Here is a 17207-nt window from a genome sequence, read left to right as displayed (position 1 = left end):
TCATCTCTCTGCGCAGTTCCTCACTCTCATCCAACCGAGAGCTGAGCACCCCATGTACACACACTCCTGGGTGCTGGACGCAGCCGCAGGACAGGCCTGGTCACGTGTGTACCGCCTGTTACAGCCGACTCCGCCAACCTGGCTCAGTCTGAAGAACGAGGCTTGGGGACCATCGGAGGCCTCAGGTCTGGTGGCAGCCTCCTCCAGGGCCCTCCTGGGGACCCCGTGAGCAGGGTCCAGCCCCCCGGCCCAGCACTGTCTCTCTGCAGCAACGGAGGCCCCCGAGGGCGTGTCCGGCCCACTCCCCCCGCTGAGCAGCGCCTGCACGTGGCGGACACCTCCCGAGCCTCATCTGTCCGTGCGAGGTACTCACCCCACGGGCCCCCGAGACCTCAGCTGCCCCTCAGCCCCACAAAGGCCCCAACTCAGGCACCTCATGAGGACGGGCTGCGGCACATGAGCAGGGGCACGCAGACATACAGGCCGGGCATCTGGAGCCTGCACCTCCAGAATGCGCATTCAGGCAGAGGAAGCCACCGAGCAAGACAAGGCCAGGGAGGCCGGGAGGCTGGGAGGGCGCCGAGAGGGCCTCTCGAGGGGCAGCAACCTCCAGGACCAGGAGGGGGCAGGCGGGGTGGAGGGAGCAAGTGCAGAAGGAGGCAGGGAGGCCCCGCGTGGACCCCCGACCCTCAGCCCCTGAGACAGGAAGAGGAAGGGTGGCAGGACCCGGGCTCCCTTTGCAGGGCTTGCCACTGCTCTCAGAAGACGGAGAGGGTGAGGCAGCCGGGGAGGTTCCGGGGGGGCCGTGAAGGGCCCGGGAAGACTGCCGCTGACCCAGAGGAGGGTGAGGCGGGGGCTAGGCCTGCGGCTGCGCTGGACCCAGGAGTTGGATGCCCGGAGGAGGCCAGGGCCAGGACACACGCGGGGGGCAGCTGGGATGACACCAGGCTCTGCACCTTCTGGAAGGTGGCCCACTCTCCGTGGTGCCGAGACCATGCTCGGACAGAACACGTGAGAACCACAGCTCAGAGCCAAGGACGGGAACATGGACCGCGTTTTCTCCGGCTCCTACATTTTCACAGGATCAAGTTTTACAAAAACGGCATAAATTATTCCAAGGATTCTAGGAAAATGAAGGTTCTATCCAGTTCTGTTTGTAAAAGCAGGTAAAGCCTCCTTTGAGAAATATCAGAACTGCATAATAGAAACTCCAGGATTAAAATAAGGTCAGCCCCCAGCCCCCTCCCCTGGACCGCTGGTCACCTTGGTCTGGGCGAGGCCGCTCCAGCCCAGTCCCGCAGCTGCTGGGCCACGGGCGGCCAGGGTCACCCCCCTGACCGGGTCAGCCCAGGAAGTGAGGGGGCCCTTGCTGCTGAGGCTTCTTCCTCCAAGACAGGCTGCGCCTGCTGCCCAGGGTCTCTCCGCCCAGCGCACGCGCTGGTCCCCGGGATCGAGGCACATGTTCCGGGAAGGAGGTGGGCATCCAGACGCTGACGTGGAGGAAAACGCCTGTCTGGCCCCTGGGCTCCGCTTCAGGGAACAGCTGCCGGGCTGCGTGTGCGGCTGGGAGGCTGGGTAGGGGCGCCCCTGTGGCCTGCGTGTCCTGGGCTCAGAGCCGGGAGGAATGGGGCTGCCTGGCTCTGAACTCCCCCCGGAGCAGCAGCCACTGAGTGTCCTGAGCCAATGGTGACTCCAGGTCGTCAGTAAAACGCAGGCAAAGGAGGTTGGACGTGAACCCCACGCCTCCAGCCTGCTTCCCGACCGCCCCAGGGGCTCTCGCAGACGGCAGCCCCAAGGGACCCTCTTGGAGGGTGGCCCCAGGGGGCTCTCGGGGATGGCGGCCCCTGGGGACCCTCTTGGAGGGCGGCCCCCACGGGCTGTCAGAGGGCAGCCCTCGGGGGCTCTCGGGGATGGTGGCCCGCGCCTTCACAGGCCTCCCGCCTGCCCTCGTGGGGCCGTGACCGCCAGGACCCCTCTGAGCCTGGATCCAGGCCCGCCACCCACCACCACCCTTGACATGCTCCCACTGCGTCTCATACCCGCCGGGGCCGGCTGTGAAAAGCAGACAGACACCCAGAGCAGCGGTTCTGGCCAAAACCGATGGAGCGGCTACTGACAGAGAGTGGGGAGCAGACGGCGGGGACGGGGCTCCACATGTCAGGGCCTCTCACTCCACACTCAGGCCGGGCCGCCGCTGGGGCCTGAGCACGTCTCGGAGGTCACCCTCCCCGGGAAAGGGGCCTCGCCCACCCCACTGGGCCAGCTGCCTGCTGGGAGCTGACCCCACAGCTCAGCCGGGCTTTGTCTGGGGGCCCTAAGGCTGCTGCCCACCTGGGCGGGTAAAATCGGGGAAGGACGGGCTCGGAACCCCCCGTGATGGGAACCAGGCCCATGCCCCACCAGACGCTCCCCTGGCACCTCGCACCCCCCACCCTCCTGGGCCTTGGGTGGAAACCCGTCCCCCTTGGCCAAGACTACCGACCCTCCGACGGCCCAGGCCCTTCCTGCCGGACCCCGGGCCTCTCGATTCCAGAGAGGCCCTGCTACCCAGCCTAGCCCCTCGCCCGTGGTTGGAGCGTCTAGGGGATGTGGACTGCCCACACCAGCAGACTGGACAAGAAGCTGCCCCAAGCACCAGCGTGGACGGCAGGAGTCGGGGGACAGCCGGACACAGACGGCCCCCGAGCGGATCCGCCGTGGGGCCAGCTCCCAGCCCCAGGGCCTCAGCGGCCCGGGACCACCCAACTCCCGTACCTCCTCCTGCCCTCAAAGCACCTGCGCCCGCCCCACAGACCTGTCGCAGAAGCGCCCCGTGCCGTCGGCCATGCGGTCCCCGCCCAGCTCCCTGGTCTGCGGCCACGCCAGCCTCCAGGGGCCAAAGTCACTGGGCAGCCCTGGCCGAGCAGGACTATGTTCACCCACCAGTTCCCAGAGGCCTCTCAGACGCCCTGCCGGGGTCCCATGTGAGCCACCCACCGGGGACCACAGGCTCCAGGAGCAGAGCCCTCTGTTGACCCTGCAGAGCTGACCCCGACATCCAGGAGAGAGCTGAGCACAGATGCGGGGCCCCATAGGGGGCCGGGAAGGGCAGCTGGCCTGACAGGCCTCGCCTGGAGCCTCCAGCCAGAGTCCAGCCCCCGTCACCACCATGCATCCTGCCCAGACCTGGGGGCACACACAGGCTTCACTGCCTCCATCCTGTACCCAGGTCCTCATGAAGGTCCCCGCTGACAGGCAGAGCCCCAGCCAGGGGGGCATCTGAGAAGGGAGGGGCCTCCGAGGAGGAACCAGGAAGTGGGAGGCACCCCCCTCCCCCCCGGTGGGTTCCCCCTCCCCCCTCCCCCAGTGGGGTCCCCCTCCTCCCTCCCCATGCCGGGGGGACCCCCCACCCCCCGAGGACAGCGGGGCCACAGGACAAACCCGGCCTCCAGCAGCCCAAGCTGCTCCCTCACATGGGCCGGCTGCCGCCCGGCTCTTACCTGATAAAACTCCCGAAGCCAGTTCTTCTGGAGGTTTTCTGGCTGTAAATTAAAGAGAAAAAAGAAGACGGTCAGGCCCGTGACACAGCCCAGCAGCCGTGAGCAGAGGCGACCGTGACAGCCCGTCTGCGTGTTCACTGCAGCCTGGGGCACGACGGGGCGGGGGGGGGGCCCTCCCGCTCCGGGGCCTGGTCCACCGCTCAGTGGGGTGAGGGGCAGACACTGGAGCCTGGACCCACAGCCAACCCCAGGCCTATAGGGGAGTGTCCCAGGCGGGGCGTCGGGCAGGACCCAGTGGCGTGGGGTCCCAGGACTGGCCTGAGATCGGGCAAAGAGCTGTGTGGCCCCAAGGGTTGACTTCGGGCCTGCAGACCCTGGGGGAGAGCCAGCACAGGGTCCCCGAGAAAATGGGGGTGCGCCTCTTCCCACACATCCTGCCAGGCTCCTGGACCCCCAGGCCAGCCAGCCGAGCAGGGCACGCGGCCCCACCCAAGCCAGCATGGTCCAGGCGCTGAGATGGGGACGGGAGACACACGGGGACCCTCATCGGGCGGTGCAGAGCTTCAGACTGGGAGCCGAGCAGCCCCCAGGAGCTGGTGACACCAGCACCAGTGACCGACGCCGCTGGGCCACACTCAGCAACGGGAAGAAGCCGCATCTGACGGCGCCGGTCACCCGCCGCAGCTCAGCACAGACAACCCAGCACCCCTCGGACCCACACCCCGGATCCAAGCGGGGCTCTGGGCACCCAGGCTGCGGGCGGAGCCAGGGGCCGGGCTGACCACTGCCGGGCCCAACACAGCAGCAACAGCACCACAGGCAGCGGCTGCCGCCGGCGGAGGTTTCCACGTGTCCCGAAAAGCAGGAAGACTGGACTGTGGACAAACCAATGAACAAAGAGAAAAGACGGCTGCAGACCCAGAGTCTCACAGACCGCAGAGCAGGGGGCGGAGGACGTCCCAGGCACCTGCCGGACAAAGACGGTGGCCTGAGAACAGCCAGGTGTGGGGTCTTCTGGTCCCCAAGGCCAGGTTCAGGAGCCAGGCCCCCAGCCCCACGTCTGAGCAGCGAGGGGGCACGCCCTGCCCCCTCGAGCGCCCTCACAGGCGAGCAAAGAGATGGCAGCAGGAGACCGGCAGCCGGAGCAGCCCCAGCAGAGGCTGAACATCGATCACTGGGCTTCAGGGAATCGCACGCCCGAGCCAGAGAGAGTCCACCCTACGTCCTCGGGAGGCCGACAGCAGACAACAGCGAGCGCAGAAGCGGACCCCCAGACACGGCTGGGGGTGCAGGCGCCGTGGGAAACAGCGTGGACTTGCCATGTGGCCCGGCGATGTGCCCACGAGACACGGACACTCATCCACAGAGACAGAGCCACGAGCACTCGCAGCAGCTGACCAGGAGCAGGAAGGCAGGAACCACCCAGAGACCCAGCAGCTCACAGATGGAGGTAAAACATGTGGTCACACACCACGCCACAGGAGCCACTGACATGGGCCACACACGGACAGGCCTCAGAAACACCACGCTCATGGAAGAGGCTGGACTCCAGCTTACCCAGCGCCCAGAACTGGCAGGTCCACAGACGGGGCAGACCGATGCCGGCCCCGGGGTCTGAGGGCTGGAGCTGGTCTGCGCTGACCACGGGGAGGGCGGCTCCGCTTTGAGAGCAGGGACAGCACCTCTCCCACAGACCCCGCTGACCCCCACCTGAGCCAGGGACGCAGCACACCCCACACCGGGGCCGGCACAGGGGCAGGGACCACGGTCAGTCGGCCTCGGGCCCTGAGGCGATCAAAGAAAGAGGACTTTCAGTGCAAGGCCCCCAGTTCCACCTCTGTCCCGGCTGAGGACAGAGGGGCTGGTCTGGGGGTGCAGTTGGCCCCACCAGCATTTCAGCAACCTTTCCACACCAGCGCCCGTGGGCTCAGCCTGGAGACAGAGGAAGAAGAGGTTTGGTCCAGAGTCCTGGCGTCCAGGGGCACGGCCTAACATGAGGCCCCTAACCCTGCACTCTACCCTGTGGCCCCACCCGACACACACATGTCCCTGACATCCTCGCAAAAACCCTGCAAGAAGCGGCCCTTAGTAGGAGATGGGAGGCCTTAGGACCAGCTGAACTGCTGCTGCTGCAGGCCCCTCACCACATTCCCAACTGACCCACAGGACAGGCATGACCGGGACCCTCCATCCTGTCCCCGGCCCAGGACCCAACCTGCGTGACTGCCCAGGTGGGCCCGCGAAGTCTCCAAGGGCGAGGACCACCCACCTTCCTAAACCTGAGCTTCCCACCTCGGGCACCCGGGGCTCACTCCCTCCAGGAGGCGTCCAGGAGTTGCCCCAGAGCTGCTACACAGGGGCATGAGCCTGGAGCCGGAGGAGAGACCTGGGTGGGCACAGAGCAGGGCAGTCAGGCCCCTGACAGCAGGCGCGATGACCCCATGTTTGAACCAAGTGTCCTGCACGAGGAAGGGCTGAGTGAAGCGCTAGGGCCAAAGGGCCTCCCTCTCCTGAGACAGGCTGGACACTGGCCGCAGGCAGGGCACTTGCCCCGTGGGTCCCCAGGGGAACACGGGCATGTGGACGAAGCAGGCTGCCCTGCGTGACTCTGGACGGCACTGACTAGAATCAACACAGTGACAGAGGCCCGCCATGTCCCCTGTAATGGAAACCACACGCACAGGCCCCGGGGCTGAGACAACAGATTTCTCCGCATGGCCTGGGCTCCGTCCGTAGCGCCGCCAGCTGGTTCTCAGGCCTCCGCTCCTACCACCCCTACCGGGCACTCAGAACCTGGGCCAGGTCCTCCACGGCCATGCACACACACGTGTACACACACCACAAATGCACACCTAGTGCACATACACTCCCACACGTGCACACACCTGCACACGCACACACATGTGCACACATGCGTACACACATACATGTGCACATGCGTGCCCATGCGCACACACCTACACATGCAGACACATTAGTGCACACACACGTGCGTGTCTACACATACCACCACCTGGACTTGGCCCTGTGGGGACGGAGAGCACGGCTCATGGCCCAACCTCCCCCGTCACAGACCTGCACAGCCTCCTGTAAGTGGTGCACGGCCTCCCGTAAGGGGGCGCCCACTCTGCCACCGCCCAGAAGGCCCTGGCCACACTGACCAGAGCGTGCTCCACAGTGGCTCACGGAGAAGCCCACCTGCTCCGGGAGTCCTCGGCCCCAAGCAGCTTGTAAGTCATCTGGGTGCCCTGCTGTGGCCTGTGAAACAGAGCAGAACCCTCCGAGGGGGTCGGGCCCACGGCCTGGGGGCGGTTCAGCCAAGTCAACGGCCTAAGAGCAGCACAGGGACGCTCCGCAGGGCGGCCACGTCGGGAGGGGCGGCAGCGCCTGACACTCCTCTCGTCAGACTCCGGGTCACCAGCTCGCTTAGATCTCCAGTATGAAACCAGTATGACTCTCAGCCCAGGCGGCTGTGGGTTCCCCGAAACCATTAACCCAACAGTCCTAATGAAAGTGCTTTAAACAAAGATACACCCGTGTTTATGTTTAGAGAGGCCTCCAGAGGCTGTGGGATAATTAAAGGGCAGCTCTAAACAGACAACAGGGGGACCAAAATTACTCTGAAACAGAAGAAATCCACTGACTGGGGACGAGAGCGTCCAGAGGACCCAGGCCACCTGCTCATCAGGGCCACGCTGACCCACTCGGTGACCCGACCCGGGCACTCTTCCTGGCCAGCATCTCACCGCCCAGCTGACTGCTGGCCTCTCAGCCCCTCCGGGTCCCCGTGGGTTGTCCGCTCACCCCTGACCTCCACACGGGGACGTCGCTTTCCTTTCACAAGCACTCCTCACGGCCTCACCCAACTCCAGAGCCCCCAGCCTGAACCCTGAGTGCTGAGGGGGCAGCACCATGACCCCAGGCCACCAGACCTCGGGCTCCTCTGCCCTCCCCGCCCTCACACTCACACACACACACTCACGCAGACACACGCACATGCTCACACACTCACACATGCACATGTGGACACACACACAAGCGGACACACAGAGATACACACATGCCCACAAACACGTTCACATGAGGACACACGGCTCACAAACTCACATGTGCACCTGTGGGGACACACACATGCTCACACACTCATACACATGTGCACACACACATGCTCACACATACACCTACTCTCACACCCACACACATGTGTTCACACACATGTGCACATGCAGACACACACATGCAGACACACAGATACATACACATGCTCACACTCATACACACATGTGCACATGTGGGCACACACATGCACATGTGGGCAGACACACACAAAGATACACACATGCTCATACACAGTCATGCAGACACACACACAGATACAGACACATGCTCACACATGTTCACACATACACCTACTCTCACACTCACACACATGCACACACACACAAATACACTCACATGCTCACACACATGTGCACATGCAGACACACACATGCAGAGACACACAGAGATACATATACATGCTCACACTCATAAAGACATGTACACATGTGGGCACATACGTGCACATGTGGGCAGACATACACACAAAGATACACACACACAAGCTCACACACTCACACACACCTACTCACACACACACAGATACACACTCACATGCTCCCACACACATGTGCACATGCACACACATGCACACAGAGACACACAATGCTCGCATACACATGGACATGCAGACACACACATGCAAACAGACGTGCACGTGTGGACACACACATGCAGACACACAGATACTCACAGGCTAACACACTCCCTTGATGATACACATGCTCACACACTCCCATGTGCACATGTGGACACACACACAGATACTCACAAGCTCACAAACGTGCATGTGCAGACACACATGCTCACACCCATAGACATTCACATATGCTGACACACGCATGCTCTCCTCACACACGCCTGCGTCCCCCGGCCCTCCCCAGCTCCTCCATCCATCTGTCCTTTGCCTCTGCCCCAGGAGCCGCTCTTGGCCAGGCCTGGAGGCCTCCTCATAGTTGCAGCCCATATTTAGCTAATGCAGAGTTATTTTTAAAACCACTAAAGTAAGAATAAAAGATAAACACACACACTAGTTCTTAAAGAAATATTCTCATCTCAGCCCAAAGTGTGGGCCAGGCCGGCTCTGTGAGCTCAGAGAGAGCACACACCACCCTGAGCTTTCATGCACCCTGTCTGCAGAGCAGAGACTCTCAAAACACACTGGGAAACGTTAAAAATACTCATTCTTCCCAAATGTGAAATTCTATTTCTGGAAGTCAATCCTAGAATAAAGTAATCCTAAGCAACAAAAATGCTCTGCACACAAACAAGTTCACGATGGCATTGTTTATAAGAGTTACAGTTAAGAATACCACAGAGAGTTCACTGATAAAGAAAGTCACGTGGGCCGTCTACGGAAAGGAAGGAGGCAGCAACAGAAAAATTCCTGAAATGGTAAATAAGTCTTGAGTATAAACATGCTGGGAAAGACTGAAGGCAGGAGGAGGGGACGACGGAGGATGAGATGGCTGGACGGCATCACCGACAAGATGGACATGAGTTTGAGTGAGCTCCGGGAGTTGGTGATGGACAGGGAAGACTGGCGTGCTGCAGTGCATGGGGTCGCAGAGAGTCGGACACGACTGAGCGACTGGACGGAACTGATAAACCTGGTGCTGCTCACACAACACCGCAAACGGGATGGAATGCCATTACAAAAGGCTAAGAGGGTAAGGTGTGTTTTATTCAAAAAAATACACAACATCTGATGAGCACACACGAACACGGAAGCAGCTTATACCTTATGGAGATGGAAGGAGCACAGAGTGATTCACGTCCACGTACAAGCCCCACAGCAAGGACCAGGCCAGCACCCAGCACACCCACCTGCTGAGAAGCCCCTGCAGACCTGGCCGCCCACGCGCACCACACCCTTCCCCTGGGCCCACATCAAAGCTGGACGGCCCACGTGGTCCAGGAGGGATGAGGGGCTGAGTGGGAGGCGGGCGTGGGCGTGGGCGTGGGCGTGGGCAGGAAGCACGTGGGCGTGCTCTGGCCAGCTCCCGCTTTAAACTCTGCACCCGGGCAATAAAAAAGACTGAGCAAAGAGCACCAAGACTCTGAGTAGCTGTATTTCTTTCTCTTTTTCTTTTATTTTCTCCATTTTAATGCTCATAATTACATTACTTTCATGTCTTTAACTCTTAATTTTAAAACCTTGAGGAAGAGAAAAACAACGAAAGCTCTCAGAATACTTTGGCAACATTTAAAACAACTGCTATTCCCTACAAACAATAAAAAAAAAAAAAGGCAAATGACAAACATGGAAAAGTATTTGCAGGTTATATGAAAAGTATTGGGCTCATCTGCTTATTACTGCACAAAAATAAGTCAGAAAATCAACAACTCATACACCACACCACAAACATGGACACACACTCCATATACCACACCACACACACACACACCACATACATACACACCCCACACACTACACCACAAACACACACAGACACCACACAACACATCACACACCACATACACGCCACACAGACACCACACCACACACAAACCACATACAACAACACAAGCAAACGCCACAAACACAAACCTGCTCAAAGCCGCCTGTGGCCGGTGACCACCGGCCTGGATGGAGCAGATTTCAGAACGTTTCCATCAACACAGGAAACTTCTCTGACTCAAGACCAGTGCTGTCCAATCCCTGTATGCGATGATAAGAACATTCTCTATTTGCACCAGCTGAATTTCCACTTGAAATGGGCTACTGTGACTAAATAACTGAATTTAAATTTTTATTTAACTTTGATTAAATCAGTATGAGTCACATGTAATTAGCCATTACTAGACAGTACAGCTCCAGATAACAGAAAAGGAAGAAAAACTTTGCGGTCTATCATGAAAAAAACATAATATTGACTGACAGAGAAAGGAGAGAAAGACAGCATACAAAAGAGGGGGAACTTCAAGCCAATCTCACAGCGCAGTGCAAACGCCCCATGTTACAGAATGCAGCAGCAGGTAGAAAATTCACAATCAGAACTATGCAATAAACCATGAAGGAACGGACGGTTCAACATGAGGAAAGCCTCTAATGCAACTGACCAACAAAATGAAGAAAAGAAATGATTATCTCTACACGGACCGAGAAGTTAACCAGAAGCGTGGCAGAGGAAGGGCTTGGCTGGGGCTCCGCCTCCTGTGGACGGACTTGTCCCTTGTCAGCCTTCCCATCTCGCTCCAGGGATGCGGGTGGGGGAGACGGGACACATGAGGGTCACAGCCCAGCGGCAGAGGCCCCCAGCAGAGAGAGAAGTCACCACAGACTGCAGATCACCTTGCCCCCTCCTTACCCCACACGAGGAGGCTCCAGGGCAACAGTCATGGACTCCAGATGGGAGAGGGCAAGACACAGGGGCCCCCAAACCAGGACACGGGGGCAAACCCGAGACACAGGGGCCCCCAAACCAGGACACGGGGGGCGGGGGCAAGCCCTCTGACATCACAGCCTCAGCTGACAGTAAACACAGCCCCACCCCCGTCCCGCACTGTAGGCCTCAGTCCCTAGGACCCAACTCATCACGTGCAGATTTCAACAGAAATTACAAGGCAAGAGAAAATCAGTCTAAACATGACTGCCTGATCAATTTATATTTATCGACTGGCCGCACCACGCAGCTTGTGGATCTTAGTTCCCCAGCCAGGGACAGGACCTGGGCCACTCCTCAGCCAGGGACGGGACCTGGGCCACCGGCAGCTGGACGCTCAGAGTCCTCGTCACCAGCACGTGCACATGCTCAGCCGCTTCAGTCGTGTCTGACTCCTTGCAACCCCATGGACTATAGCCCGCCAGGCTCCTCTCTCCATGGGATTCTCCAGGCAAGAGTACCGGAGTCGGTTGTCATGCTCTCCTCTGGGGATCTTCCTGACCCAGAGACTGAACCTGAGACTCCTGCATCACAGGCAGATTCTTTAACTACTGAGCCATCAGGAAAGCCCCCTAATCACCGGACCTACAGGGAATTCCCTAAAGACATTTTTTAAAATGCATCAGAATCAGACTCAATTATGACACAGATTTTGGAATTATCAGAAAGGGAATTTAAAATAACTGTGACAGAAAAAGTGGACAATTTTCAGGAACAGATGGGTAACATAAGCAGAGTGATGGAAACTGTGCGAACCAAAAGGAAACACTAGAAATCGGAAACACTAACAAAAATGAAGTCTGCCTTCGATGGCTCATGAACAGATTAGACATAGCCAAGGAAATAGTAAGCTTGAAGATATGGCAATAGAAGCTTCTAAAACTGAAATGCAGAGATTATAAAAATGAAAAAAATTACAGAACATCCAAGAATTGTAATACAACTTCAAAAGATAAAATGTACATAAAACAGCAACATCAGGAGAAAGAGAGAAGAGGGCAGGTGAAAAGTGTGAAGAAACAACGGCCAAGAACTCTGCAAAGTTATGACCAAACTGCAGATCCCCAAGGCTTACAGAACACCAAGCAGGATAAACACCAAAACATCTAAACCTCATCTTAGACATTCAGGCACAGCTGCTGAAAGCTAGAGGAGAAACCTCGAGAGAAGGAAGGAAACAAACGCACCTAATCTATGGAGGAACAAGGACAAGAACTACCGTGAACTTGACAAAAACCACACGAGCGAGGGGAGAGTGAATCAAATGTTTCATGTGGATGGAAAAAACCCCAAAACACCAACCCAGATTTACGTGTCCAGCAAAATTATCTTCCAAAAGTAAAGGGGAAATAGACTTAACTTTGGACAAAGAAAAGTGAGGCGATTCACAACCAGTTATACGTGAACCCGAAAGTGATGGCTTCAGAAGCTTTTCAGGGAGAAAGAAGATTATATAGGGGACGTAAAATAAGGGGGCTTAAACAAGGGGAAGAAATAAACGAAGGTTAAAAGAACTAACTGAAAAGTTCTTCAATAGAAGCAACATTTATGATAAAATCATAATCAGCCAGGATTTGGTCAGTCTTCCTGGGCGGGCAGAATTCCAACAAGCCTCCAGGCGCCCCACCTGGGCACTCCCGCCCCAAGCTGGAGTGACTGTAAGATGCCACTCCCCCACCTGGCTGACACGCGGCCAAGATGAAAGGCATTCTGCAGAGGTAATGGCATTCCAAAATCAGCAGATCTTCCGTTAATCAACAGGGGGATTATCTCAGGGAGGTCTGACCTTACCTGGTATCAGGTGAGTCATTTTAAAGGGTCTAAAGGTCAGGGTCTGGAAGCAAAGGATCTCGCTCTCCTTTGCTGCCCCGACGCAGCGAGACGCCGTGAGCTGTGGAGCCTGGGGAGCTGACCCGCAGCCTGTCCCCCTGGGGGCTCCAGACGAGCAGGCGGACCCCGAGAAGGGGACACTCCCCACCCCGCAGAGGAGTGACCTGCGAGCTGCTGAGTCTCTGAAGGCCGGTTCACAGCAGAGCCCATCGCCTCCCTGATGCTACAAACACGAGGGTGTGTGTGCAGTAAAATGAGAGGCGTGTTGCTTTAAACGTTTTCCCCCACTCTGATTTTACGTGGTGTAATGTCTCGGGTGAGGATCTAATTTACAACGTTATCCAGATGGTTAAACCCTACGAGTAACCGAGTAACCGTCGCTCCCAGTTGCTGCTGCATGGCCAGTCTGTCTGCGCCTCCCTCCCTCTTTCCTTCCAATAAGCAGCCTTATCAAATATTTATTTCACTTACATATTCAAACAAACAACTCAACATTTCCTTAGTTTACTGCTTTCCTGGCCTTTTCCTGTTTCTTATTCAGTAATGTTTGGATTCATGTTTATCCTTCCCACGTTCCTTCAGTTTATGGCAGAGTTCTGTATCTTATTTTGACTAAAGTGTTTTCTTTATTTTTATTACTATCACAACTTTGACAATCACAGAGTATATTTATTAGAAAAACGCCACAGCATGCACACCTCTGCACCTCATCCTAATGCCAGTCCCTTCTTCCTGCAGACAGACCAGCCAGGCCAGCCCCTCCGGGGAAGGTCAGGCACCTGGCAGGCTGCCCACCATTCCCACGTCCACGCCACCACGTGAGAAGCAGCCACAGGCTGCCCGCATCACCGAGGACACGGTGCATCTGGGAAACACGCGGAGCTGGTGGTGAAACTCAAACAACAAAAGAATTGGGGGGGGGGGCGGAAATGGCAGGATTAAAAAAACTAACATACAAAACCCAACAGCAGTCACAAATACAAACAATAGCCCGTGAGAAGGTGCAGGGGAAAGGAAGCCCCGTTTATCACAGCAACACAAGGAAAGGGACCAGCGAGGAGTGAATTGTAAATGTGACAATTTTACAAGAGAAAAGTGTCAAGACACTCCTGGCAGAGACGAGAGTCAGACGTGAGTCACCGGAGCGCCTCCCGGTCCTCAGCCCGACTCCCGTGGAGCGTCAGGGCTGATGCCCAGTGAGCCACCCACCCCACCCAGCTCCACCAGATAAGCGGCTCTAAAGTTCACAAGGAGAAACGAGCCATGACTCAAAGTTCGAGTGCCATTTTTAAAGAGAATCATGTGTTCAACTACAAGTTTTTAAAAATTGCAAAAAATTAAAAAAATAAAAATTGCATGGCAAAAAAATTAGTAAAATAAAAAACTGCGAAACTGATAGAAAATATCTGTGATATAGATGAGCGACGAAGAGCTTACCTTCCTAATGTTTGAAGAATTTAAAGTCCAGGGGGAAAAGGCAAAATATGAAAAAACCCAAACAGCATCACAGAAAAGACATCTGACTAACTTCTCGTGGGAGAGAGGTCACTTGCTTCCTAGACGGGAGGGGCCGGGCTCCCAACGTGGGGCAGGGGGGCACCTGGACCCCAAAGTCCAACCGGAAACCAAAGTGGGGGCACATAGGGACCCAACCTGCAGTCACCCTGCAGGACAGCGGCCTCCAGGATGGTCATCGGCAGAAGGATCAGGGATGGGGGTGGGACTGGAAGAGAGAACCGTGACCCCAGGCCCACGGAGACCCCGCACCACGGGGAAACCATGGAAAGCAACGCGTGGAAGAGACCGGGCTTTGTGGCAGCAGAGCCCGCAGTGGTCAGACGGGCACTGTCCTCGGAGGCAGGCTGTTTGCCGCCTCCTCTCTAGGCAGGTTCCACCCCGGCCAACAGCCCCTCTGCACGCAGGAGGGGCCTGGCTGTGGACGGTGGTCAGACCGGGAAGGCGCAGGCGGGCAGGAGTGGGGCGTGTGGGCCCAGAGGGCAGAGCTGTCAGCGGGCCTCCAGAGCCCGCCCCACTCTGACCCCCAGTGCTCACCGAGGGCTCCCCGCCTGGCCAGCCTGGAGGACAGCGCTTGTCTCTGACTCATCCTGCCCACAGCGGTCAGCGGTCCGAGCAGCTTCCCCTCAGCACCCACGGAGGGATCTCTGCTTCTAGCTTGTTGTTGCTGCTCAGACCCTCAGTCGTGTCCGACTCTTTGTGGCCCCGTGAGCTGCAGCACGCCAGGCCTCCCTGTCCTTCACCATTACCTTGATCCCCGAGTTCACCCAAACTCATGCCCATTGAGTCGGTGATGCCATCCAACCGTCTCATCCTCTGTCGTCCGCTTCTCCTCCCGCCCTCAATCTTTCCCAGCACCAGGGTCTTTTCCAATGAGTCAGCTCTTCCATCAGGTGGCCAAAGTACTGGGGCTTCAGCTTCAGCATCCATCCTTCCAATTAATATTCAGGGTTGATCTCCTTTAGGATTGACTGGTTTGATCTCCTTGCAGTCCAAGGGACTCTCAAGAGTCTTCTCCAGTACCACAGTTCGAAAATATTAATTCTTTGGCACTCAGCCTTCTTTACAGTACAACTCTCACATCTGTACATGACTACTGGAAAAACCATAGCTTTGACTATACCAACTTTTGTTGGTAAAGTGATGTCTCTGCCTTTTAATACGTTGTCTACATTTGTCATATCTTTTCTTCCAAGGAGTAAAGCAGTGTCTTTTAATTTCATGGCTGCAGTCACTATCCACAGTGATTCTGAAGCCCCAGAAAATAAAATCTGTCACCGTTCTACTTTTTCCCCATCTATTTGCTACGAAGTGATGGGACTGGATGTCATGATCTTCATTTTTTGAATGCTGAGTTTCAAGTCAGCTTTTTCACTCTCCTCTTTCACTTTCGTCAAGAGGATCTTTAGTTTCTCTTTGCTTTCTGCCATTAAAGTGGTGTCATCTGCATATCAGAGGTTGTTGATATTTCTCCCAGCAGTCTTGATTCCAGTTTGTGATTCATCCAGCCCGGCACTTTGCATGATGTACTCTGCAAAGAAGTTAAATAAGCAGGGTAACAATATACAGACTTAACACTTCTTTTTCAACTTGGAACCAGTCTGTTGTTCCATGTCCAGTTCTAACTGTTCCTTCCTGACCTGCATACAGGTTTCTCAGGAGGCAAATCAGGTGGTCTGGTATTTCCATCTCTTGAAGAATTTTCCACAGTTTGTTGCGATCCATACAGTCAAAGGCTTTAGTGTATTCAGTGAAGCAAAAGTAGGTGTTTTTCTGGAATTCCCTTGCTTTCTCCATGATCCAACGAATGTTGGCAATTTGATCTCTGGTTCCTCTGCCTTTTCTAAGTTCAGTTTGTACATTGAGAACTGGAAGTTCTCAGTTCATGTACTGCTAAAGCTGAGCTTGAAGGATTTTGAGCATAATCTTGATAGCATATGAAATGAATGCAATTGTATGGTAATTTGAACATTCTTTGGCATTGCCTTTCTTTGGGATCAGAGTGAAAACTGACCTTTTCCAGTCCTGTGACCACTGCTGAGTTTTCCAAATATGCTAGCATATTGAGTGCAGCACTTTAACAGCATCATCTTTTAGGATTTTAAATAGCTCAGCTGGAATTCCATCACCTTCACTAGCTTTTGTTCATAATAATGTTTCCTAAAGCCCACTTGACGTCACACTCAAGGATGTCTGGCTGTAGGAGAGTGACCGCACTATTGTGGTTCCAGGTCATTAAGACCTTTTTTTGTATAGTTCTTCTTCTATGTATTCTTGCCACCTCTTCTTAATCTCTTCCGCTTCTGTTAGATCCTTGCTGTTTCTGTCCTTTATTGTGCCCATTTTTGCATAAAATGTCCCTTGGTATCTCCAGTTTTCTTAGGAGATCTCTAGTCTTTCCCATTCTATTGTTTTCCTTTATTTCTTTGCATTGTTCTCCTTTATTTCTTTGCACTGTTCACTGAAGGCTTTCTTATCTCTTCGTGATATTCTCTGGAGCTCTGCATTCAGCCGAGTATGTCTCTCCCTTTCTCCTCTAACTTTTGCTTCTCTTCTCAGCTGTTTGTGAGGCCTCCTCGGATAAGCACTTTGCCTTCTTGCATTTCTTTTTCTTGGGGATGGTTTTCGTCACCACCTCCTGTTCAATGTTCTGAACCTCCATCCTTAGTTCTTCAGGCACTCTGTCTACCAGATCTAATCCCTTGAATCTATTCATCACCTCCACGGTATAATCATAAGAGATTTGGGAAGTGGCAACCCACTCCAGTATTCTTGTCTGTAAAATTCCATGGACAAAGGAGCCTGGCAGGTTACACAGTCCATGGGGTCGCAGAGTCGGACACAACTGAGCAACTATCACTCACTCACACCTGAATGGCCTAGTGGTTTTGCCTACTTT

General features: G+C 55.7%; 1 protein-coding gene across 2 annotated transcripts in view; it reads right to left on the bottom strand.

Moving 5' to 3' along the window:
- Positions 1-17207, bottom strand: part of INPP5A (inositol polyphosphate-5-phosphatase A) — a 152652-nt gene that overhangs the window by 96936 nt on the left and 38509 nt on the right. For both annotated transcript variants that reach the window (XM_061162949.1, XM_061162948.1), the window contains exon 2: positions 3480-3521. In XM_061162949.1, the coding sequence (XP_061018932.1) occupies positions 3480-3521 (42 nt within the window). The remainder of the gene's footprint in view (positions 1-3479; positions 3522-17207) is intronic.

Source organism: Dama dama, chromosome 15, assembly GCF_033118175.1.
Source record: "Dama dama isolate Ldn47 chromosome 15, ASM3311817v1, whole genome shotgun sequence".
NCBI classification, from domain to species: domain Eukaryota; kingdom Metazoa; phylum Chordata; class Mammalia; order Artiodactyla; family Cervidae; genus Dama; species Dama dama.
Note: the sequence above shows the minus strand (reverse complement) of the source record. Positions and strands in the feature narration are given on the sequence as shown.